This window comes from Tauraco erythrolophus, chromosome 6 (assembly GCF_009769465.1).
Source record: "Tauraco erythrolophus isolate bTauEry1 chromosome 6, bTauEry1.pri, whole genome shotgun sequence".
NCBI lineage: Eukaryota > Metazoa > Chordata > Aves > Musophagiformes > Musophagidae > Tauraco > Tauraco erythrolophus.
The window spans coordinates 31,987,125-32,012,033 of NC_141470.1; the positions used below are offsets into that span (position 1 = coordinate 31,987,125).

At 42.2% G+C, this 24,909-nt stretch overlaps 1 protein-coding gene across 1 annotated transcript; it reads left to right on the forward strand.

The window, feature by feature from the left end:
• The first annotated feature begins 1,154 nt into the window (after nt 1-1,154).
• MIDEAS (mitotic deacetylase associated SANT domain protein) lies at nt 1,155-24,909 on the forward strand. Its single transcript, XM_086613501.1, has 12 exons — nt 1,155-2,612; nt 8,247-8,567; nt 9,537-9,882; nt 10,347-10,413; nt 17,091-17,233; nt 18,094-18,197; nt 19,595-19,670; nt 20,860-20,948; nt 22,107-22,256; nt 22,460-22,636; nt 23,048-23,247; nt 24,684-24,909. The coding sequence occupies exons 1-12, from the start codon at nt 1,155-1,157 to the stop codon at nt 24,907-24,909; spliced, it is 3,357 nt and encodes a 1,118-aa protein (XP_086469627.1).

Below are 24,909 nucleotides of genomic sequence, written 5' to 3' on the forward strand. Positions count from 1 at the left end.
AGGTGTCCTGCTAGAAATACTAGTGTATATAATAACATATTAGACCCTAATCTGCAAACTAGGCTTTTAAAGCCTAAGTTTGTGGATAGCTTTTTTCTGTGGAAGAGGAGGGTAGAATTGTCCTAGCCTGCACATTCCGGAAAGGCTTTGTCCTGTTATGTTTGTAGCTTCACACTAACAGATATTTGCTGGTGTCTGGGAGCAGCTGTAACAATCTGCCTGAACTGCTTTTCCCTGAGTGTGACCTGAGCAGGAGCAGTTGCTTTCAGCTGTTAAAGAAAGCGTCTGAGAGGGCGATAGGTTGAGCAGGCCCCATCTTCAGCACTTGGATGCTTGGTGGGCAGTTCTTCATTGGAAAGCAACTGTAATGACTGGGGGAGGTGGGTGAATGATGGGCTGCCACCACTGCCGCCTGATTCTTTCCTTCAGAACGTTGAATGAAGCATCTTACTGCATGTCTGGCTGTAGCCTTCATGTACATGTATGTGTGTTTTAAATGTCTTTGGGAAATCTGATCTGACGTGTTATTTTTCTTTCAGTGAGTTGTGTTTTTTTGTTTTGTGTTTTTGAGTTCAGATTAAAACCAGATTATTCTGGCTACAGGAAGACATAGAAGTAATTGGCCAGATGAGGGAGTTTAGGAGAAAAACCTTCAGGATGAGTTTGAGTGATTAGTCAGGAGTCTGTGTGCAATTGGGAGTTGCATCATGCAAATACAGTGTGATATCTGTTTTGCAAAACTAAGTTGTTTTGTTTTACATTCTTACAGCAGGTCAGATCTATTATTTCTTACACATATAATCCTGATCTTAATTTTCATGGGAAACGGGATAGACATACACATTGTTGCTTATCGTGCGAGTGTTTATATGCCGGTTGTGTCTGTTGATGATTCATTACAATTGCTTCTCTATTTCAGGTCGTGTAACAAAGTGGACCCTACTGACCTCTGAACCACAACGGATAAGAGTGAAAAGAAGTAGGAGAAGCACAGGAAAAAAAAGGAAGTAGATGCACTTTCATCTGGACTTCTTTCCTGCCCTTTATTACTAAAACTGAATGGAAAAGAGAGACTTCTGTGCCTTTCCTCCCTCAACCTCAGGGATGGGTGGATTGTAAATACAGTGCATGCAGCTGGGAGAATAGACTGAACCATGAATCTTCAGGCTCAGCAGAAGTCTTCAAGCAAAAGGACTGGGAAACGAATCACCTATTTTAATGAGCAGGAAATAGCTGTGTCATCAAAGGAACCACAGCAGCAGCTCAAGGAAGGACAGTACTATGGTCATGGTGGGAATATACCGGTCTCCCAAACTATGGAGATTTCTCACGCAGGAGGATTAACAAGTGCCCCCAACAATGTATCTTTGATGAACTGTGTTTACAGTCAAGATAGGGGAGAATCGATGGTAATGTCCCAGACAGTGACAGCTGTCAAATGGCAGAATTCACTAATGGGAAATCGGTTGCCAGAGAGGGGTGACAGCCACTGGCAGTCTCCACCTTCAATGTGGAACCACAGTATGGTTTTTGGAGGCAACCCAAAAGGACCCCACTCCAATGCTGGAGCTCCAGGCTTCTATGGCCACCCAGAAGCCCTTAAAAGAAATCAAGAGAAAGGAGTGTTCGTGTCACAGCTGGACTTGTATGGAGATGCTGTCCAGCAGATGATGTCCCAGAAGGCTCAGCTGGAACAGCAAGCCCTGGTTAGACAGCAAGCTCAAATGAATTCTTTTCATCAGATGCAGAAACAGCAGCAGCAGAATCAAAGTCTGCCATTACAGCCTTTCCAACTTGCATTTGGTCACCAAGGCCAAAAGCAGGGTCTTCCTGAATTGTTACATGTCTTTCAAGAAGCCCCACCTTCTTCCAGTCCAGCATTTACTGCTCAACAAAAACAGCAAGCTCTTCCCCAGCTACAACTGTTTGAAAATTTCTATCCTCAACAGCAGCAGCAGCAACAGGCTGCCACACAAGCCTTCAGTCTGCAGCAAACTACTTCCATAGCACAGCCTCATGTGGCAGCTGCAGCACCTCAGCATCACATGATGGCACACCAGTTTCAGCAAACAGAGAGGAACCAGGAACTATTCAAGGCTCTAACAGAGCAGAACCAACAGACTGTGCTACCTCAGACCCAGATTCCCTTTCCAAGAAGGTCACGGAGACTCTCCAAAGAAGGTGTCCTGCTGACATCTGCAGGAGAAGTGGTGGCTTCCAAGCAAGCAGAAGAACAACCTAGCAATTTATTTCTGCATCACTGGCAAACGCATCAGCAAGAAGTCCCATTACAGCAGCTGCCTGAATCACTGGCCCACAACAAAAGTGGCTATTCACACCCCAAGAGAACGGACCTGGGGCAGAAGGATGTCCCAGTCAGTAGTGAGCTGTGCCAGATGGAAACAGACAGGCAAGCCACAGCCCAGAATGGTAGAGATGAGGAGAAACAGGCAGCAGCAGCTGAAGAAAACACTCAGAGAACTAATGATTTTCAGGGTGTCAGAGGTGGAGTAATCCAGAGTACACGACGGAGACGACGTGTTTCTCAAGAAGCCAATTTGCTAACTTTGGCCCAAAAAGCTGTTGAGCTGGCTTCTCTTCAGGATGTAAAGGTAAGGTATACATCCTAACCAAAGGTAGCATGTTATAGACTACAGAGTAGGGCTGAAATGAAAGGAATTTATGTGTATACACAGGATAGGATTGTATCTTGATGCAGGAAGTGTTGTAGTACAGCAAAAACAGCTCTGGAGTGGTAGCATGTAAGTTCAACTACTGTAATTCCTAGGTACAGGAGAACAGAGCTCTCCTCGTGCTGTGAAACCACCTGAGGGCAGTTTTATTTCACTAATACTTGATGTGAATTTTGTTGAGGGCTTCAAAATATGGACACATTCAGCTTAGGCCTCAAGCTGATCAAGAATTTAGAGAGCCAGGTACAAGTGGTTCACTTGGTGTCTTTTTACCAATCTAACATTCTCTTCTTTTTACATTAAAAGATTGCTGCTTAACTGTCAGTTTTTGAGTTTCAGTGGTTGAAGTGTTTCTAAATTGTGCTATCTAAAAATTAAATAATGCAATTTACTTGTTCAATATTTCCCAAATATTAAAAGCCTGAGGAAGTCTTGCTTGCATGGAGAACTTATACCAGGCATAACAAAGACCTGGCTGATGTGGTATCCTGTTTCTGAAAATGGCCTGCAGCGAATGTTTAGAGATTGGTAACCTGAGGATAAGGTCTGCCTGTAGACCTTCTGTGGAGCTTGATGGGGAAGAAATTTAGCGTTGGCTGATTAGGTAGTTCACTACTCTCATCGTTTTGGTGTCCCATCAGTCTAAACTCTACAGCATGTATTCCATATGGCAAGATGACAGGGTTGAAAGTTAACAAGGCAAGGGGTGGAACTTTGGAGTTGGGTGGGGGTTTTTTGGAGAGTTAGTTTTGGAGGTTTTCTTTCAGTTGTGGTTTGACTTAATCTTTCATTGAGTGCCTCTTGTAAGAAGTAAAGATACACTTTCGTTCAGAAGCTTTGTTGCCAGAGACAACAGCTTTGTTGCCAGATGAAATGCGGATGTTAGAGCATGAGCTACTTTAACCACAGTTTTGCCACTCGAGTTGCTGCCCAGTCAGACAACAAAAGGAAGGGAATTTTAGTCCCTCTCTTGTTCTTGTCATCATTTTTTGCCTAGTCTGGCTGCAGCCGTTTTTCCAATCTCTTCCTTAGAGGGATATGCTGCTTGAGTGAAAGAACTGAACTAATAAACAACGAGGCAAATATCCATAGCCGGCTCCACTCCTTGCATAGCAGGCAGTGACCAGTGACTGGTGATGCTATCTTCAATCCTTTTTGCTCTACCTCCAGTTGAACAAGCAGATTTGATATAAAACTAGTAGTAGTTAGCAGCGTGAGCTGTTTGCTCATGCTCTCCCAGCCATTGTATGTTTACATTGCAGGAAGGCCTCTAATTCACATTGCAGTCTGATCACCAGTACAGTGGCAAGAAAAAGCTAACAGAATATCTAGGAAAAGGCCCTGAAAGGCAAAGCAAGAAGTTGTCCATTTGAAGGCATGTCTGCTTGCAGCTTGATTCATAATGTAAAGACCAAACAGAGAAGTGTTTTGACAGCTGCTCTTTTGTTCTTTGCAGTTACGCAAGCGGTTCGTTTGCTTCCATGATAGTACTAGCAGAAGAATACTATTAAGCTTTCAGGATGAGATTTTCAAAGAAGTTAAAATTCTTACCTGAGGTCTGATGGATTTTATATCTTTAAGGGGGCTGGATATCATGTGAGGGTGAAAGAGAAAACATGTTTACAGGAGACAAGCAATCTGCTTCTCTTATCAGTGGCTTTCTGTTATAAACAACCTAGAAGCCTTCTCTAGAGTAGGCTATGTGAAAAGTCTGCGTCTTCTTTCATCAGCACTTAATCCTTACATTCATAATTTGAACCAGTTGTTTGAACATTCCAGTGTAGATGTGTGTACCTTATACAAAAATAACATTTTGGACAGAGCATCTGTCTACATGTAGTGTCGCAACTGACATTTTGCACCAGAGCTGCCCATCATACTGCACCCGCCTTTTTCAGGTGGTGTAAGCTTACTGCTGCTTAGAAGCTGCACCAAATTCTCAACTCTTAGTTTTATATTCTTATTTTGCATATAACTGTTATATGCAAAAAGGCGGTATAATTTGTTTAATAGTGAAAAAAACCCACTTTTCTCAGATCTGAAATGGTAGTGTTAAGGGTGTCTGGATTTAAATATTCCTTTATGGAAGGAAGACAGAGGTTTTAGTTACCTGGCCTCTTTCTGCTGACAGACCACCAGCTGCCACATACAAAAGGGGGAAAAAAAAAAAAAGAGTTTTATTTGTAGAATTGCAGTTCTGGACTCACCTCCTTCATGGACAAGCTTCAGTTTGACTGCAGAGAGAAGCTGCCTTTACTGTTAGCAAGATGATGCAGAATGATGACAGAAAGTACTGTATGGACTGGTGTTTCTAAAAGGCTGGTGTGATTTCTTGTCTGATCACTGCGGTGGCCTTGGAACAGTTCTTCCAGCTATTGCAATTGGGTTTTGTCTGTGAATTCTAAATTTTTTAGAAATTGCTTGAAGGATAGACAGGATCAATGCCAAAATGACTGATGGGATTCTGTGGGTGTCCTGGAGGACTCTAGATCACTAGTTCATCTCTCAATATTTATAGAAGAGTCTAAATGGAAGTGCAACAGGTTGCACTTGCTGGAGTTATCCAGCAGCCTTCCTGCCCCAAATTCTGCAACAGAGACGCTGAGCTAGCTGAAGTTCCCCTAGCAGTTCTACAAGTGAAGGTCCTGTCCCTTGTGCAACTACTCCTGCTTACTTCTGACAGTAATCAAACAACTGAGAAACTATTTAGGGATCTGAAACAAATAGCTTAATTCCAAAATCAGTCATTTCCCCTCTTAGTTCCGTTGTGAACCAGAGCATCTTTATGGATGCCTCAACTATTTATATTAAGTTCCCAGTGGTGCCTTCTCTCTACTACTGTTCAGGTTTCCTCCTTCCTCTTTTCTCTCAAAGGGATCGTCTCTCCTGTCATCAAGGAAGAGAGTCCTTTGATGATTGCCTCCCAGTCTTGAAAATAAAGGGAGCATGGTTTACTGATCATACAGACAAAGCAGCGTGACATCTTGTGTGTGATTAGCTGCTGTAGTCTCCTCCTTGTAGTCAGGAAATTAGTTCTTGTCTCTTGACCTACAGAGATTTGTGTAGCACACAGGAAGTATCCGAGGTTTGTAGATTGATCAGAATTGGTGCTTGTTCACATACTCATGTTGCCATTACTTGTTTGATGGCTGTTATTCTCTCAGGTACCCAGAAAGTATGCTAGAGTGCTTGTGCTAGTAACATCAGGAGAAAAAACGTCTGATTAAAATCAAGACTTTTCTTGGCAGTGATCTGAAGAATGTGGTATGAATGCACTGCTCTAAACAGTGGTGCAAAACTATCTACTATGAATCTCACTGCTAGAAGATGACCTCCGAGCTATCCCAGATGTTTAACTAGGCTTCAGTAATAAGGTGATAGCAGCATAAATTTCCCTGATGAATGGAGGCCCATGTATAGCAGCATGAAGCCATATGTGAGCTGCTGCTTCAGGTATGGGCAGGCCTAGTGGAAGTAGGCATCTGTTTCCAGTAGGTGACCTGTGTATGAGTTTAAAAAGGCATCCTTGTTAGTCTCTCTGTCTTGAAGTAGTGGAGGAGGCCTACAAAAATTTACAAGAGCCCTTTGATATTTAGAGATAGTGGTACCTAGTGGCATTTATGTCAGCATGATGCATGCCCTCCAAATCTAAAACTGGTAAGTCTAAAGGGAATGTACAGGTGCGTATCACCAGTGAGGAGTGAAGGGAGGTCTTCAGAGTTCATTGATTCCTGCTGCAGCTGATGCCAATTGTGACTTTTCAGTTGTATGTTTCATCATTGCATGGTGGGGGCAAATATCTCCGGTCTCTGTGAAGGAGCAGTCAGACTTCTAAACTGCAGTGTCACTTATGGGATAAACCTTTCTGTGCACACTTAGCCTCACTCTAATAAAAGGTCTTGGAAGGAGGCAGTCCTAAATCTCCTGGTATGATTGGTTTTATTTGCACAAGCTTGGCACCTAGCTTTTTTTGAAGGCTTAGTGTTTCAGAGTGGACTGGAGAGAGGCCAGAGCACCAGCTCCAGGCTCTGACTGATGCATCTTGTGACAATGCAGTTGCACTTCTCTCGATATAAATATAGTATCAAAGTGGGACTTCAATCTAGTGTCCTAGCTATCATGGGTTGACACTTCGTGGGCTAGCTGGAGCATGTTCTTTTGCTCATCAGTGAAGCCAGCTTTCTTGATTGATGACCACAGTGAAATGACTAGGGGGATGTCTGAATCATTATGACAGAACCTGCTTATGCTTGCTTTTAAATCAAGGTTATGGTCAGGGTTGTCAGGCACACAATAGATTCTTTTTTTGGACTTGAGTAAATCTCTGCAAAATTTTGGAAGTCGAGTTTGGAGATCTCTTGTCATACCTGAGAGATAATATGCCTTAGTTTCCACCTACAAAACACAGCTGTTGAGGTAGATTTCTCAGTAGATTGTGGCTCTGACAGAGGATGAGTTTGCATACCTAATCCTATCCAAAGGCTTTCCAGACAGAGTTCTAAGTTAGAGAGAAGTTCTGAGGCACCGAAAGAAGCATCTTCTACAGCTTCTAGATTGCCTTCATCAGAGCTCAAGAAGGCCTTTCACATCCTTGAAGAGAGATGTTTTAGAAGGTTGTACTTCAGCTAAGTGAGCTGGCAATTGCTCTTGAATTGAGAGTGGAATGAACATGATGATAGTTGTTTGAAGGACTAGAAATCACTTACCTATAACTGTACCTGAAGCCATTTGGTGTTACAATATCCATGTATTTATTCAGTAACTCATCCTCCATTCCTGTTTCCTTGGAGCTCAATTTTCTAGGGTTTCCATAAGTAAAAGAGAGCAGAGACATGGAAGCTGTAATACCAATGCAAAAAGTGCCAGTTTGCAGTTATGGAGTAATAGAGTAATTTAGGTTTGAAGAGATCTTGATCATGGAGTCCATGTCCTTAAGCATCACAACTACATGTCTTTTAAATACTTCCAGGGATGATGACTCAGACACTTCCCTGGGCAGCCTGTTCCAATGCTTGACAACCCTTTCAGTGAAGAAATTTTTCCTAATATCCAATCTAAACCTCCCCTGGCTTATGCCTTGTTGATTCTGCTGAGCAGAAGTCCTTCAGGCTCAAGCCTGGTTAGATAACAAACTTCAAAGACTCCAGTTATAATAAGGAAAGTTCCTTCTGTCATGTAAGTCAGAAAAAATGCAGCAAAAAGCTAGCTCTGTTTTTTGTATAGGAGATTTAATTAAGATTATCATGGTTCAGTCTTTCCTGGAACAGAAGTCCAATATTTGAAATTAAATGTCAAACCATAGGTAGTGAAATGATACTTAAGAATGATGCATACAAATATTTCAGCAGTTGAGACTTCAGGCAATCTTCAAGTAAATGTAAAAAATTTAGGTAACAGTTTTGTGAAGTATTCTTTTTCCTCCAGTAACACTTTTCCAAGTCCATTTCAGCTTACAAATTGCATTGAGAAACTTGATATACACTGAAAGTGAGATTCGTCTGATTTATTATGTAAGTACTGCAGAACTTCTAAAGAATCTATTTTTCTTCTCAGGAAATGGATACTTCAGAAGAGAAGACGAGTGCGCTGATAGCAGCTCCAGGACCTACAGCTGCAAAAAGTGTTGTGGAATTTGCCAGTTCTTCACCAGCTCCAAAAAGAGCCCGGGAGGACAACAGCCTCGTGCCTCTTATCATTCCTGTGTCTGTGCCAGTGAGAAAAATTGACTTGCAAAGCCTTGGAAAGGAAAAGTCTGAGGATGGAAAGCTCCAGAGAGGCCAAACAAATGATCGAGCTCCTTGTGAACACAAGCCTTCTGTGATAGTCACTCGAAGGCGATCTAATCGTAATACTAACGTGGAAACCTCAAATCAGGTATGGATAGGCTGAGAAACCAAAGATGAGCCAGATCTGTTAGATTTAATTATGTAGGTTTTTTTATCCATATGTGTTTCTATTAAAGTAGTTTGATCTCAAGGCATGAACTTGGAATGGATGTAGTCTGGGAACTGTGGGGTTTTTTCATCATAATATTGCCATATGTTTGGGCATCACTGGTTTTTCATGACCTACAGCTAACATTAATACAGCCAAGCAATGCCCCACTGCTAAACAGTGAGTAAAGCCAGATGGTCAATAACACTAGAACTAGTCTGTCTAAGTAAAGAGCTTTCTGCATACTTTCATAGATGATAATAAATTGTGAGCAGTGCATGTATGTCTGTATATGAATAAAATCCAAAGTAAAGATTTATTCTCATGGAATTTAAATCTCTTACTGAGGTTCTGAAGATCAGTACTTGAGTGTTCCCCTTCAGTGCAGTGCTCTTGACTGAGGTTTTTGTTTTGAGTTTTGGGCTTTTTTTTTTTTTTCTATTCAGAAATGCAATAGAATGGTCAGATACCGGAGAAGTGGCAGGTGTCTGGATTGTTTCTCTGTATTTAAATGCTTGACCATCTAAGACAGTATTGTTCTATTATCTTCTGTTGTCTTATTGTTATTTCATGTCTAACAGGGTTCTGCTGTACTTTTATGTCTTCTTTTAAAGCTACCATGTGATCATTATCTTTCCAACCAAAGGTTGGACCAGACATATGTGTAGTTCTTGTAAAATATAACTTCATAAGCACTCGGAGCTAGTGTTGCTACCTAATAGTTCCTGTGTCCATTCCATTCCCCATCTTCTTCCTCCCTCTTTCCCTTTATGCTAAATGTCGAGACAGCCTCCAACTGCCCTATCGAAATTTAGAGCTGTCATGAAAGAATACTGTCATCTCATTGAAGTTTTTCAAGTGACCTGAAATTTTAAAATGAAATTAAGTATGTAATTTTTTTTCTAATAGCATGAAGATGCTGTTCCAAAGGATGAAACACAGGGCTTTGCCCGGAAACCAAAGCAGCGGCCAAGACCTGAGCCACTCTTCATACCACCAAAAGCTGGCACCTTTATTGCACCACCTGTTTATTCTAACATTACTCCGTATCAGAGCCACTTACGGTCACCTGTCCGTCTGGCAGACCATCCTTCAGATAGGAACTTTGAGCTACCTCCTTACACTCCTCCACCAATTCTTAGTCCAGTGAGAGAAGGATCTGGGCTATATTTTAATGCTATCCTCTCTTCAAGTGGTCATTCGGTTCCACCTCCAATGACTCCTAAGAGTGCTCACAGAACCCTGCTTAGATCAAGTAAGCTCCACTTTATCCTTCCTTTCTTGGCTAATTTATGATTAGGAACTGTGGAGTAATAAGAGGAAGATCATGACTTCAGGAAGCATGATTATGTGGAACTGGGACTTTGTAATAGTCTGGGGAGCTAGGATGGAGGAAATGCAATGCTGCTTCCATCTGGGCATGCGTGTCAAAATGCATTCACGAGTAATCTGCAACACCCCCTACTGACCTTCTTAGGAATGGACAAGTCAATTCCTCTATAATAGATGGTCCTTGTCTTGAACTGAGGGGACAGTAAGTAGTTGCTGCTAAGATGTAGATGGCGACTGGAAGACAAGTTCTTGGTCATCCTAAACTCTTTTAGCGTTTGGGTACCTATTTTGAGAGAGGGATAGCTCTAATAGGTTTACAAGCTGTGTGAAGAATATGTCTCAAATGCAAAGATGAGCTGTCTGAGCAGTTCTTTCTTTTCCTTGCAGATAGTTCAGAAGTTACTCCTCCTATTCTTACCGTGGTGGGAGAAGCCACCCCAGTCAGCATTGAACCGTAAGTACCCCGTAGATTCTTAGCCTGGTAGCAAACATGCTGCTTTTCTTCCTCCTAAACCTTCAAGCTGCTCCCTGTACAGTTGATGTATCTCTTAGAAACATTAAAGCTATTCCTACTAGTGACTCAAAATATATATTGTCTTTATTAAAAAAAATATTTATTGCTTCATATGATAAATCATGTTTGTTTGGGCAAATGCACCTTGTAATTCTGGTGATGTTAACTGCTTTCTGTTACTGCTCATCTGTCTCTAGGCTGACATACTATTGGTTAGCTAAAGATGAATCTGTCTTTTTTTGTTATATACAAATACTTCTGTGTGTGCTGTATGTTTGGTTTAGAGTGGGGAAATAATGCTCATTTAGAGGAAGGCCAAGACATAGTATGGAAAGATGTAGTTAGCTCCCACATGGACTGGTCAGATCGCAGGTTATCCATGCGACGTGTATTTCCTGCAGCACAACTGTGATGAATGCGACTTTGCTCCCTCCTGGGATAGCTCAGTCTGAAAGCATCACCACCAGTTGCATACAGTGTGTGTGGCCTGAGCTAATAAGCCTCATTAGTCTTTTTAGCTGGCTGTGTGCTGAGAAGGCTCAGGCGGACGTGGACCAAGCAGCCCTAGGGAACGCTGTTGGGAGATACTGAAGTTATGAGCTTAGACTTGGTGCCAGTCCTGCTGAGCCTGAGCAGAGTAGGAAAAAAAGCAGAGTAGCAAATGTCTCTCTCAGCCCGTGCAAACCCTCTGGGAGTGTTACCAGCTCAAGTTCAGTGCTGTAGAACTACAGCGAGGTAGTTCCAATTCATTATTATGCCTAGGGTAATGAACTCTTGCGAAATCGAAACATGAAGATGCACGGCATGGAAACACCCGTGTGGCGTAAAAACACCCACGTGGCTCTGCATTGCTGACCCTCTGCAGTCAGGAATCTCTGCTTTAACTCTGCAGCGTATCCTGTAACGTTTGAGACATTTAATTCAAACTCTTCCCAGATAAATACCAGGCCGCTTCTTTTTATTCCAAAATGGTTTATATTTCAAAAATTAACTGGAGCGTTTGCCAGTTTTCCAGTTTCCATTCTGCCTTCCTGTTTGAAGTTGAGTTTTCTGCACTTTGGGCAGCAGGCTGTCCTGAGCAAATGCTGCAATTGTGAGCAAACCTGGAGGAGGCTCCGGGGTGACCTTGTAGCGGTCTTCCAGTACCTCAAGGGGGCCTACAGGAAAGATGGGGAGAGGCTGTTCAGGAGGGCCAGTTATGATAGGACAAGGGGTAATGGTTTTAAAATAGAGGGAGGTAGGTTCAGGTTGGATATTAGGAAAAAATTTTTTACTATGAGAGTGGTAGAACACTGGAACAGGTTGCCCAGAGAGGTGGTGGATGCTCCATCCCTGGAGACGTTCAAGGCCAGGTTGGACAAGGCCCTGAGCAACCTGATCTAGTTGGAGATATCCCTGTTCCTTGCAGGGGGGTTGGACTAGATGACCTTTGAAGGTCCCTTCCAGCCCTAACCATTCTATGATTCTATGATTCTATGATTCTATGATTATTCTTGTCACCTTTGCAAGTCCCTTCCAGGCTGAGCCTATTCATGGAAATAAGCACGTTTGGTGTTTTTTTTAAATCTGTTTTGAAAATGGCTTAATTCATCTTTTTGTGTTGGTTCATTGCATACCAATCCGAGGGAACCTCTTCTTGAACAGGTATTTTTTGCCCTCCCCACCCCTCGTCTTGATCTTTGACCTCTCCATGGTGCAATTGTCTTTGGCTGTTATGTCTGTTGGTTTAAGTTGCTGAAGTTAACAACTACGTTAGCTGCAATTTTAGATGGATGTGAAAATTTTCAAATTTGTTGCTGGAAATTTCAATCCTTAGTAACTTAGTAATGCAAGTTTATTTCCTGTTGCCAAAAGGGAGTTATGTGCAAAGAGTTGTCTTGCTATCATCTTAAGCCTTACTGAACACATGCTTACGCAGGTAGAGAGGTTTAACTTTTAATCATGATAAATTAACAAACTGATGTCATTTGGTGTTCTCAAAGTAATCAGTTTGCTGCTCTGAGGCAAGTTTGTGCAGCACTGCTGTGGTCAGTTATGTAGACATATCTTCTATAAAGGAAATATGTCAGGAAGCGCTTTTTTTAAAAAAAGAAAAAATATTTAATTTGATTTGTAATCTTCACTCTGTCAGAAGTTGACTCTAATTTGTGATTATTCGATGTTGTGTTCTTTATTGCTTGAGCTTTTCCAGACCTTCTGCTAACGCCTCTCAAAAGGTCACTTCATTGCAGAGATTTGGAATAGGAAATGTGATAACGAAGCTTATTTCTTCTGTTTGTGAAGTAGTATGATAGGCAGCTGATGTCACAGATCTTTGTGTCGTACTGGTTTTGCAGTTCAGTTGCTTCAAAGTCTTGAAGTCACCCCCCGGCTAGCCAGCCTCAAGTACAGCTGTGGTACATCAGCTGTGAATTGCCTTCCCAATTCACAACCTCAGTTCTGGATGTTACCACGCTCGGCTGTATACCACAGCATCCCAGGAGCACCGTTGGTGCTTACAGGCAAGAGCTTTTCCTGTACTGAAATCTAGGTTTCATCAGCAAAGGAATCATGGAGTAACATAGCTCAAACAGACCTCTGGAGGTCATCTGGTCCAAGCCCCTGCTCAGGGCAGGCCAGATTAGATCAGGTTACTCATGTCAACACTTGCAGTGGAAATCTGGTTTTATTTAGACATTGCAGATACAAGATCTAATTCTTAAGCTTTTCTAGCTTAGGGATGCCATATTCTAAATTTAGTTTCAAGATGAAAGTAACTTCTGATAGCCCTTCAAGCTCACATTCTTTCCCTCCAGCTTTTCCAATTTTCTCTCTTCCCTCTCACAGGTGAGACCAGAGGAGCCTGTGTCTTGGGACACAAGATCTCCCAAATTTCCCACTGAAGTAACCACCTCTTTATCTGTTTCGAATTGACAGCAAAGGGTCAGTTTCTGTCAGTCATCCCTTCTAGGGTGGATCAGAATCTATATTACTCTTTCCTCCCTTGTGAAACTGCATGCCGTAACAATAGGTGAGACTAATCACAGTGAGCAGAAGACTCCACATTGATGTCATTCTTCAGTCCATCACAGCGTGCTGAAAGGAGGACTTAGCAGGGTGTTTGTTTTGCCTTGGATTTTAGCAAGGTCTTCTCAATCTTGCATGAAATCTCTTGCTTTTTATTTTTGGACTGGATTGTGCTGTTTCTGTCCAAGATAATCAAGACAGGTGAAGGAAAAATGGAAAATTATTTAGTGTTATAGTTTGAATGGACTTTTGTATGTGTAAAACACTTAAAACCAAACTTTGAGGTTTTCTTGGAGTTCTTAATTCTCCATGCAGGTGCCACTTTTAATGTGTATTTGAAATTGAATTACTTGTTGAGAAGCAGATCCTGAAACAGTTAAAACTATGGGCATCAGAGATGAGACATTTTTCAATTGCCTTAGTTCTTCTCTGCCCACGGCCATGATGTGAGATGTATAATGTCCCTATCACTTTACCTTTGACAAGTATTGGAGGTAGTGTTTTTGAGAAAATGGCAGATAGTGTATGGTAGCCTGTCTAAAACTTTCCTGCTACATCTGTCATGCGAGTGTCATCTTGTCATCACCTATTGGAAGGAAGTTAGCATCAGTCTGTTGATCTAGCAGATTCTGCTTGTCCAAGTTGAAATCCCACCCCGTCAATGCTGAACTGCTGCTGAATGGGTAGATGAAGTCAGAAAAAGTGTGTAGGGTAATTATCTTCTGCATCTCTCCGTTTATACACACATGAATTGTAAACCATTCACCTCAAGTTTGAGGAAGCAGATCTGGATCTGCTATAGATGAAAGAGAAATAGTTTGTAAAATTGCTTTTTATGTGTGTTCAAAGTCAGCCATTTGTTTTGAATGCAGACTTTTCCAACTCATGATGTCTCGTGATGCAGACGCTTACTGACAATAGCAAAGTGACGTATTAGGCAGAAAAAAGGGAATGAAGGTATTTCTTTCTTCCTCTTCCGTAAGAGAAAATGATACCCTCTTCTTTCCCTTTGATACCAGAGTCTTCTAGGACTTCAAAACATCTAAACATCTTATTGAAACATTTGCTAATAGAATCATAGAATGGTTTGGGTTGGAAAGGACCTCAGAGATCATCTAGTTCCAAACCCCCTGCCATGGGCAGGGACACTCTCCACTACACTATGTTGCTCAAAGCCTCATCCAACTTGACCTTGAACACTTCCAGGGATGGAGCATCTACAGCTTCTCTAGGCAACCTGTTCCAGTGCCTCACCACCCTCAGAGTGAAGAAGTTCTTCCTTAGATCTAATCTAACTCTACCCTCTTTCAGTATAAAGCCATTACCCCTTGTCCTATCACTACACGCCCTTGTAAAAAGTCCCTCTCCAGCTTTCCTGTAGGCCCCCTTTAAGTACTGCAAGGCTGCATCTCTCTCTCTCGATTTTTGTATGGGTTATATGTGTTGTTTCAAGGCCTCTGCACACCTTTTCCAGACTCTTGCTTTCCCAATAGACATACATGTATCATTTCAGAACAGCGAAGAACCAGAAGAGTCTGGAGGCTGGCATTTCTCTCATTTTTGTTACTATTCCTTATTGTACTAAATCATGCTTTTTTCTCTGGTAATTGTTATTTCCCTCATGCTGGGTGGGGAACCAAGCCAAGACTTGAAAATTGTAGCAAACCTTGCCCTGGGCAGGCAGTTTTACCTTTTTTCTAATGAAGCAACTCCAGAGTTTAATTATCTTGGAGGAACTGCCTGATCTACTTTCTCAAAAAAAAAGAGCTTATTTCTCCATCCTTTGCTTTCTCAAAAAAAAGAGCTTATTTCTCCATCCTGAAATACAGGATGGTGCGGTTCACTATTACCAGTATGGTGCTAGTTGAGTGACATCTGAAAGAGGAACGTTTTTGCATTAAGCACAGCTATCTTATTTGAGAATAGGAGATTCTCAAATCACTTACATTCTAAGTGGTCTGAGCCACAGCTGTTCTCAAATATCTTGGTTTTCTGAAGGGTCTTTTTGCTACCTTAGTTTGGGCGTTTCTTTTACTCTCTCTTCTGAGCCTCTTAATTGCATACATAGTTGCTATATTACTTAGGAAGTTGTCCTTGGACTTATCCAATATATTTTACACTGAATTGGCCCAGAAGGCCAACCGCATCCTGGGCTGCATCAAGAGGAGCGTGGCCAGCAGGTCGAGGGAGGTGATTCTGCCCCTCTACTCTGCCCTCGTGAGACCTCACCTGGAGTATTGCGTCCAGTTCTGGAGTCCCCAACATAAGAAGGACATGGACCAGTTGGAGAGGGTCCAGAGGAGGGCCACGAAGATGATAAGAGGGCTGGAGAACCTTTCCTATGAGGACAGGCTGAAAGAGTTGGGGCTGTTCAGCCTTGAGAAGAGGAGGCTCCAGGGTGACTTTATAGCGGTCTTCCAGTACCTCAAGGGGGCCTACAAGAAAGACGGGGAGAGGCTGTTCAGGAGGGCCAGTTGTGATAGGACAAGGGTAATGGTTTTAAAATAGAGGGAGGTAGATTCAGGTTGGATATTAGGAAAAAATTTTTTACCATGAGAGTTGTAGAACACTGGAACAGGTTGCCCAGAGAGGTGGTGGATGCTCCATCCCTGGAGACATTCAAGGCCCGGTTGGCTGAGGCCCTGAGCAACCTGATCTAGTTGGAGATATCCCTGTTCCTTGCAGGGGGGTTGGACTAGATGACCTTTGAAGGTCCCTTCCAGCCCTAACCATTCTATGATTCTATGAATTTGTGTAGCTACTGCAGTGTCTCTGTGTATTTTGCCTCTGAGTAATAATGCTCTCACTGCCTGCTGTCCTGTTGATGTAGACCTCCAGGCCTCCCAAGTCTGGTAGAGCAGTCTTTCAATGGTGGTTCTTACCTACTTCCATGCACAAAATCCTGTTTGCCAGTACAGAGTAGAATCTCTGTGGATGGTCACTTGACTTCAAGTATAGTGCTCATTGGATTGCATGTTTTGAAAAATCCGTCCGCTAATTCAGAATCTAAAAGCATGGGATTGTTGTTAAAAGAAAGGTGTTTGATTTTGATACAGAATGAGCAATACAGTTTTCATTGTTTTATATTTTTGATTTCAGTTGTTAGAAATAGTTTCTAGAAGATACTAGCTTGTGTCAAGGTCAAAAAGAACCAAACTTTGAGATTGATCCTGCTTTTTGAATGGGGAGTTGGACTAGATAGGTTGAAAAGGACTTCTGGAGACTACATGATGCTATGATTCTGTAGTTAGGGCTGGCAAAATGTTAATACTAAAAAAGGCTCATCTATCTTATGCATGCATCTATCCTCCTTGCCACAGGAGAAGTCCATGTGACAGCATCTCAAGAAGTGATGATTATTGGAAGCTAGTAACTGTTTTAAGCAGTTGTTAGGACATCCTAATTTAAATACAGTTCCAGCCATTGTTGATAAGACAATAGAAACTGGTAATGGACATAAAACCTCTTACCTTTTGAGTCATACAGCTCTTGATGTTATATCCAAGAGCCTGCTGCATTTCCGTTTCTTCGTAATTAGTGCTCTTAGAGAGGGAGACTTTCTGAATATTGTAAAAAGGGGGCCTGACCGTTACTTGTTACCTTTTCTGCAGGCGAATAAATGTAGGAACTCGCTTTCAAGCAGAAATCCCATCACTCCAGGACAGATCTCTGGCAGCAGTTGATGAACATAAAGCAGAGCTGGTGTGGCAGCCGTGGGGTGACCTGGAAACCAACAAAGTCACCCAAGAGAATGGTAAGAATGTGGAAGGCTAGTAAATGGGACTGAATTGTCAGTGTTGTAGTAGGGATAACTACATATCTACTGTAGGCATAATTTCAAATCTCTGAGCTGCCAGTGAAGTGGTGTGTTTGAGTGTCCTTGAAAAAAGCCTCAGGAGTAAAACTTGTTTATCAGGTTATGTGTGGCAGGGGGCAAAGTTGATAGGACTGGTTTTTTTAATTGAGATAGAACAGGACCATTTGTTACTGATCAGGCAAAGAGCAGCCTATTGTTCAGTGCAGCTTCCTTCTATTTGTTAAGATTTGAACGCCATACACACTCCTGTATTTTCAAGGGATGTTCTAGACATAATAGTATTTTGGAAATAGCAAGTTGTAGACGGAAATCAGGATGAGGAAGCAGGAGTTGTGGCAGCTAGTAGCAGACTTGGGGAGCTGTCCGCTGTTAGTGCACATGGACTGTGGCATGTATAAATCCTGAAGGGAAGAGAAAGTGGGCAGGCTTGGAAGACATTTTTCTGATGAAAGCGAAAGAAGGGTATTGTGAAATGGAAATTCATAATGTATTAAAGAGGGAATTCAGGAAATCTGAGGTGAAGGGCAATGGGAACACATTAAAGCAGGGAGGAGATTTGCAAGAAACTCCATGTGTAAATAGTCCTGCGTGCAGAGTAATGTGTGACCTTGCGGTCTAATGTGTTCTTGTGTCCAAATTTGGCCCAGATGAATTTGCAAGGACATTCAACTTCTGAGAGTTTTACTTTCTGTTATGTCTAGCTCTGCTTCAAAAGAGCTAATTAATGATGTGAATCCTGTAGGAAACTCCATTTTAATCTTCTTATCTGAATTTGTTTGGTACTTCTGTGGAAATAGTGGAAAACCTGCTAGCTGCTGCCTGTTCAAGCATTTTTCCTGGGGCTGGAACCAACCAGGAGCTGGCGCTGCATTTCTTACATGAAGCGAAGGGAAGCATTCTGGTGAGTCTTCCCAGCTTTTTATCTTGATGTGGCCAAAGATGTTAATGAAGGCCAGGTAACCTGTCACTTCATGAGAGGGGGAGCCTTGCGAACTCCTTCCTATGCATCTGGCTCCCACTGTTTAGTGTCCCTTGGCGGTGTTGCTGTCCCTAAAGCGGGTTCTGCCTGCTACACAGTGCCATGTTCACTTACTATCTTGCACATTTCAAAGTTTTACATGTTTGGCTTTTTAACAGACTATGAGTCTACCAGGGCAAGTGAACTGAGACTGCTGAATGGATCTTAAATGTTATCTCCCTGGGAAGATGACCATGTTGGAAGGAAAAATAAGGGGCTGGGACTGAAGCTGAGACGTAAAGTGCAGCGTCTTGCTCCTCTTACTTTTGGCAGATCCATTTAACTTCTCTGTGCATGTCTATAAAATGACTGTGCTGCTAATTTTATGTCAATATTGTAAGACATTATACACTTTCATAAATGCCCTTTGACACCCCAGGAGTTAATATCAAAGAGCAGAGCATAGCATACGGCACAGGGTTGTCACCCTTTTATAGTTCTATGATTGATTTAACCTGGCATAAACCAGCTCTGTGGTCAGGAGCATCCCAGACTTTTTTGCCTGGCTGCTTGTTTCACATCGCCTGTAGTGTGACAGCACAGACATTTGTGACACTGTATTGACCTACACTGGAGAAGAGAACAAATAAAAAGCAATTTTTGTGTGTATGTGTGTTAGGTTTCTTCTAGATAAGTTCCGAGAGCCAGCCCACCTTTGTGAATGCTGTTGGATGCCCCTGGCAGCAGGAGCTCACTGTTGAGGTGGTTTAAACTGCTAATGGAAGCATGACTCCATTCTCTCCTTTCTGCCAACTTCGAAAGCACTTTCAGTTGGAATGCAAAGTAAAAAGCAGCTTAAGAGGGACTTTTGTGTGTGTGGAATCTTTCAGTCACGTAACCACTCTGTTTTATTTTGAAATATTGCTTAGTGAAGTGAGACAAGATCACAATGACTAGGATGTTAAAGACAGACCTCATTTAGGGCAGGGTTTTTTGGATGTGAGCATGCAATTTAGACCTTCAGTAATCTAGAGGAAACTGTTGCATGGACTATGGAATTAACTCTCTCTGAATACCATGGTGGTTGCGTTGGAAATTGTCAGTTCACAGAGACGTGAAGAGGTGCAGAGAGCTTACCATTTTCTTGTGGTACCCAAGACTCAGTAGATACTCAAGAATGCAATTTTAAAGTTGTGAGTCACATTCCCTGTCCCAAACGTTAAACTGTGCTATGGTTCTTTTCAGTTAGCTTGCCAGAAAGGAGAAGATTAACAGCTGCCTGATCTTTGTTTTAAATACCCCAAACATTAAATCAATGATTTTATTTGTGTTAATTTTAGGGAGCTTTGACCAAACTGCTGTTGAAGACACCAGTACGATTGCCTACCCACCCTCTGGCAGATTATCACTACACAGGTTTGTTCCCAGAATAACTTTGTGCTGCCTGTCGATCATAAAGGAATTTTTCTTTCCTTTTCTGCTCTTTTGGAGAACTCTGTAACGTTACAGTAAGATTAAAAGACCACTTTTCTGTCTGGGAAGTCAAGTGATGACTTGCCAGGAACTTTGCCTGTGCAAATTGAGACACTTAAAATGTAAGAATCGCTACCTCTCTCATAACATATGCATGTATGTATTTGTATATGTGTGTCTTCTGGTTTTCTTTATGGGGAAAAGGGAATGTAATCCCTTACACTAAGCCACAGAGAATGCAGAAAGATAGCTAGTATGTACAAGAAAGACTGTGGTAACCTCAGAACCACAGCCTCTCTGGTATGAGTTTCCCGGGTGGAGTTAAGAAGGGGTTTTATGGGAAGAGTTTTCAAGCTTGCTGAAGAAAGCTCAGCCAACTATTGGTGCCTGTCAATGCTTCTGCAAAATTTAAATATTGTAAACTGCCTTTGTAGTCTTGTACCTAATTAGAAAATAGTCAGCCGTATGACACTAACTTTAGTGATCTAGAGTGACCCTAGCCACCTGAAAGACCTGATGTGATGGGGCAGAGAGACATCCGCTAGCTGGCGCCACAAGGCGTAGAAATAGCATTTCTTCATTATTACACACTCCTACTATAATGCTTGGGAAATATTACTTGGGTAATAGCTATAAGGCAGAAGGAGATTCCCAAATGTGTTTGTTATTCGAGGTAAGAGTGCTAGGATAGTAGGAATATTTGAGATGTAATAAATCTTCAAATACAGTGGATTGCTGCTGAAAGACAAGATCCTGTTCTCCTACCCTACCGTTTCTCTTGTATAAAATCTGATGACTGGGCCACCACAAAGATGTCTATTCACCTTCCTGTTTTGTTGGAAGACATCTTAGTTCTTCTAATTGTCTCGTTTTAGCAAGCTGAACTGGGTTAACCTGTGGTGTGATGAGCACTAGATCTAACACAAAGGAAGCGATGAGGAGGGCTGAAGTGGAGTGGGAGGGGAGGGGTTAACAGCAGTCTGCAGTTAGGGTAGATTAGGTGTGATGCGAGACTGCACCCTTGCATGTGTGTGTTGATCTTATTTAAGGTGAACGTGACGAAAATGTATGTAGGAGAGTAAACATTTGAAATTGCAAGGGCTTTGGTTACAGCTTTTTTTTTTTCCTACAGGATCAGACAAGTGGAAAGTTGCTGAAAAAAAACTTTTCAACAAAGGCATTGCAATCTACAAGAAGGACTTTTTCTTGGTCCAAAAGCTTGTAAGTTACTTTTTATTTGTTTGTGGGGTTTTTTTTGGTGACAGCAGTGGTACAATCTTACACATTTATTGAGCATTTAATACAGGGAGTTCAATCTTGATTCTTCTGAAACCTCAATATTAAGCATTAAGTCCTGCACTCAAAAATTTTCAGAGAAATTTTATCATCTGGTACAGCAAAGTCTCACTAAATATCTGTAACAATAGTGTTTGTTTTGCTGTTGTTGTTTACTTAACCCCTGTACTTACTGCATTACTTCCATGAGTCCGCGCTGCACATATCACTTGTACAGGGTGTATTTATAGAGTGCTGGTAATGTTCCAGTGTGGCTTGTATGGCTGGCTTGTAAAACTAAATAGAAACACATCCTTGCTACTGATGAAAAGGACCAAAGAAGGATATGTGAATGACGCATCCTTTAGCATCTCGCTTTCCAGTTTTCTGTGATGATGACAGTAAAAATGATCATTCCCATCTATTTTCATGTGGTGTGGGGGAATCACTGAAAGAAAGTGCAAAACCAGGAGCTGCATACATATTTTCTGAAAAAAAAAAAAATCCCAGAAGACATTTCAGTTGCTAAAGCCCAGAAAGAAAGAGTATATTCCAAAACTTTCAGAAAAATCACTGATAGAGAATATGTAGATGGTCACAGGTCTGTACTGATAATTGTCTACCACCGTATGTGTACGAAATGCATGTGGCCAAAATGGGAAAGGGCTGCAGACCTTCTTTTCCATTTTTGGATCGGTATTCTGGTCTGGTCTTCTCTGAAGTGCTGCTGGAAAATAAAGCTCCCCCATAAAACTGAAAGGCTGCTCTCAAGCCTGACAGCAGCTCAGTTGGAATGTTTGGGAGGCTAGGAGGTGCATTAAGCTTACAAAGTGCCAGGTTCTTTCACCTTTACATTTACCAGCTTTTCTTTGGGAAGTTGGTCCTGTAGTTCTCCGTGAATAACAGTGGCAATAGGGGATGGGCTGTAGGACTGGGCGTACAGGCGAATGTGACACAGAAAAGACCACTTTAACAGCAGTGTCGTGGAACGAAGACTGCTGGGGAAAGAAAATCACAAAGTGTATTTATTGCACCTTTAGTAATTATTTATAAGCCTTCTTGAAATCATGTAATCAATTGGACTTTTATGTTTTTAAACACCAGATAAAAACCAAAACAGTGGCTCAGTGTGTGGAATTCTACTACACATACAAGAAACAGGTGAAAATTGGTCGGAATGGGACCTTAATCTTTGGGGACATTGATGTTGCTAATGAGAAATCTATGAAAGATGAAGCTGAAGTTGACATCAAGGTAACTTCCTAAATTTCTCTCACCTCTTTTGGGCTGTGGTGTGAAGTCTGGTTTTGTGTGTTGTCTCATTTGCTGGTAAATCAAAAGCAGAAACAATCTGACCAGTGTGGAGTCGTCCAGACTCAACGAGCTTGTGTCCTGTGTCACATATGACTTTTACTTACAGACAGCAAAATTAACAGTTCCTTTATCTTCTGGTGAAGAGTTCCCATAGGTTTGCACGTGTTCTTCCTCCCAGAAGGGACATTTACAGTGAAGAACAAGATCATGTGGAGGAGGAGGAAGAGGAGGAAGAAGAGGAGGAAGAGGAATGGTTGGATAACAGAAAGAAGAGCACAGTTTCATTCAAAGATGAACGGACACTACAAGATGGTGTAATAGTAAGTGCTGCATTGTGCATGTTGTGCTTTCTGTGCCACCTTCATTTGGCACCTAGTTTAGAATTCTAAATACCAAGTAGACAGTTCCAGATGTAAAAATGTTTCCTCCTCTAACTTCACTCAGACCAAGAGACTGGGCTGAAGTAGTTTAGAGTATTACTAGCAACCAGACCGTGTGCTGTGGTGGGAGAACTGGGATGAGTAAGGGCGAAAAAAAAACCCCAGTATAATTCTTTGTGGCTGGTGCACACATAGGACTATGATGCGAAGTGTCCTGAACATATCCTGAAGAATTCTCATTAAATAAAACCTTGATCTGGAACAAACGAAGCACAGGAGCTTAGCCATTGTTTTCCTTTTGACGCTGGGTTTAAGTTTCAGTTTGCCTTAACTGTTCCGCTCTCTCCAAAGGCCAGCGATGCCAATATGAGGAGTCAAGAGGCAACTGTCACAGGCAGAATTGGAAGGAAGCCAAGGGAGACAACAGTGAAGCCTCGAAAGCCTGTTACTGCTCCAGTGCAGAGGAGGAGGCGGAAACAGAAGATAAAATCAGATGCTACTGGTAAAACTCAGAACACAGAAGACACATTTCCATGTAAAAAATGTGGCAGGTAAGAGCAACTCTGCTTCCAGCAATAGTCGCAGAATTGCAGTAGGGCATTTCCTGTGGAAGCTTGTTCTCAAATGAGCTTTCCTTCTCTCTGCTTAGGCCAGAAACACTGTCAATAATGTCAATGATTTATTACTCCACTAATACTTGCAGATTAGAGATTTTTACATATGTTGATGTTAAGATACTACTACTGGGATAATTACCTACTGCTGACTGTTTTTCCTCAAATGGAATGATACACCACCTGCATCTCAATGCTGTGCAGTATTTGGTGTTAAGCTGCACTTTCAAACAGCTGCTTTGTTACCCTTCTGTAATGCCTACATTTTTGTAATGAGTAATTTCTATGTATTTTTTAGATCACATATTAAGAACATGGTATAGACTGACTTAAAAACAGTGGTGTAGAAACATAAGACACTGCCATTGTTACAGCAGGAGATATTAGGCCAGTGGGTACACAGTTCGTCTGGTTAAACCATCTTTTGTGTCTGTAAAATATATTTGTCTTTCCTCACACAGTTCTAGAAGTTTTTGTAGGTTTGTTGCTAGCAGATTCATAAATGTTGAGAAAACTCAGTTCCCTACAGAAGTTGCCTGCTCTTAAAACACTAGAGAGTCTTGTAATACCAGTGGTTATCCTTTTATTTAAAAAAAGGCACCAAGCTAGAGGATGGCAAGAAAATGCAGTCTCTGTCTAGTTATGTCACTGGGGTTGTTGACAGATTCCTGCTGTGGCTGGGACTTAGCTGGCCCTGCCAAGGTGCCCTGTCTCTGTCTCCTCGGGGAGCTTGTGGCACTGGAAGAGGCAGTGCTGTGAGAATTCAGGCAGTTGGGATTTGGTCCTGACCACTGACAAAGGAGAAGCAGGCTAGGGTTCTTGATGGTGTCTAAACCTGTCTTGTGGCATTTGGTGCCAAATCCAAATAGTTAATGGTGAAAGGTGGAGGAATAGATGAGAAAAGTGCAAAGTCAGAAGGAAAAGCTCAGGTGTTTCCAGCAGTGTGGATAAGGGTCAGGAGTGGCATCTGGCCATTCTTCACCTCGATGTTTATTGTGTTTTTGCAGCATAGGAGGAATGCCTAAAAACCAGGGCCCTGTTGAGATAAGCAGCATATGCGTATTTCAGATACCAGTGCTGCCCCTATGAATTTAGAAAATTTGAGCTGCATCAGAAATAAGAGGAAATGGCTGTATTAAGAAACGAAGTGAATGGTTCCAGGGCGCTCAGGATCTCCTGCGAGCACTCCGCCTACTGCTGGCGGCATGCGCTGAGTCGGAAGCAGTGTTCGTAGACGCTCTGTTGCAATGCCAATGTGAGGTCCTGTGCCAAAGCTCGGAAACTTGAGGCTGGAGCAGCAGAAGCTCTTTTGGAGAATTAATGAAGGAGGCTGTAGGAGAGACCAATGCTGATGTACATGTGTGCTTCCGCAGGGTGTTCTACAAGGTGAAGAGCCGCAGTGCTCACATGAAAAGCCACGCGGAGCAGGAAAAGAAGGCGGCTGCACTGAAGCAGCAAGAGAGAGAGGCGGCAGCAGCAGTGGCAGCGGCGGCAGCAGCAGCAGCCCACAGCCAAGCCCAGCAGGGAGAGAGCAGCGAGAGTGGGAGCAGCAGCAGTGGAAGCAGCAGCGCAAGCTCGGATGAAGATGGAGAAATATAG

Bases quoted from the DNA above. Each gene is read 5' to 3' on its own strand.
- MIDEAS (XM_086613501.1), top strand. From the start codon at position 1,155: ATGAATCTTCAGGCTCAGCAGAAGTCTTCAAGCAAAAGGACTGGGAAA. The intron at 2,613-8,246 runs GTAAGGTATACA...TTTTCTTCTCAG, and splicing joins CTTCTCTTCAGGATGTAAAG to GAAATGGATACTTCAGAAGA. The intron at 22,257-22,459 runs GTAACTTCCTAA...CTTCTGGTGAAG, and splicing joins AAGCTGAAGTTGACATCAAG to AGTTCCCATAGGTTTGCACG.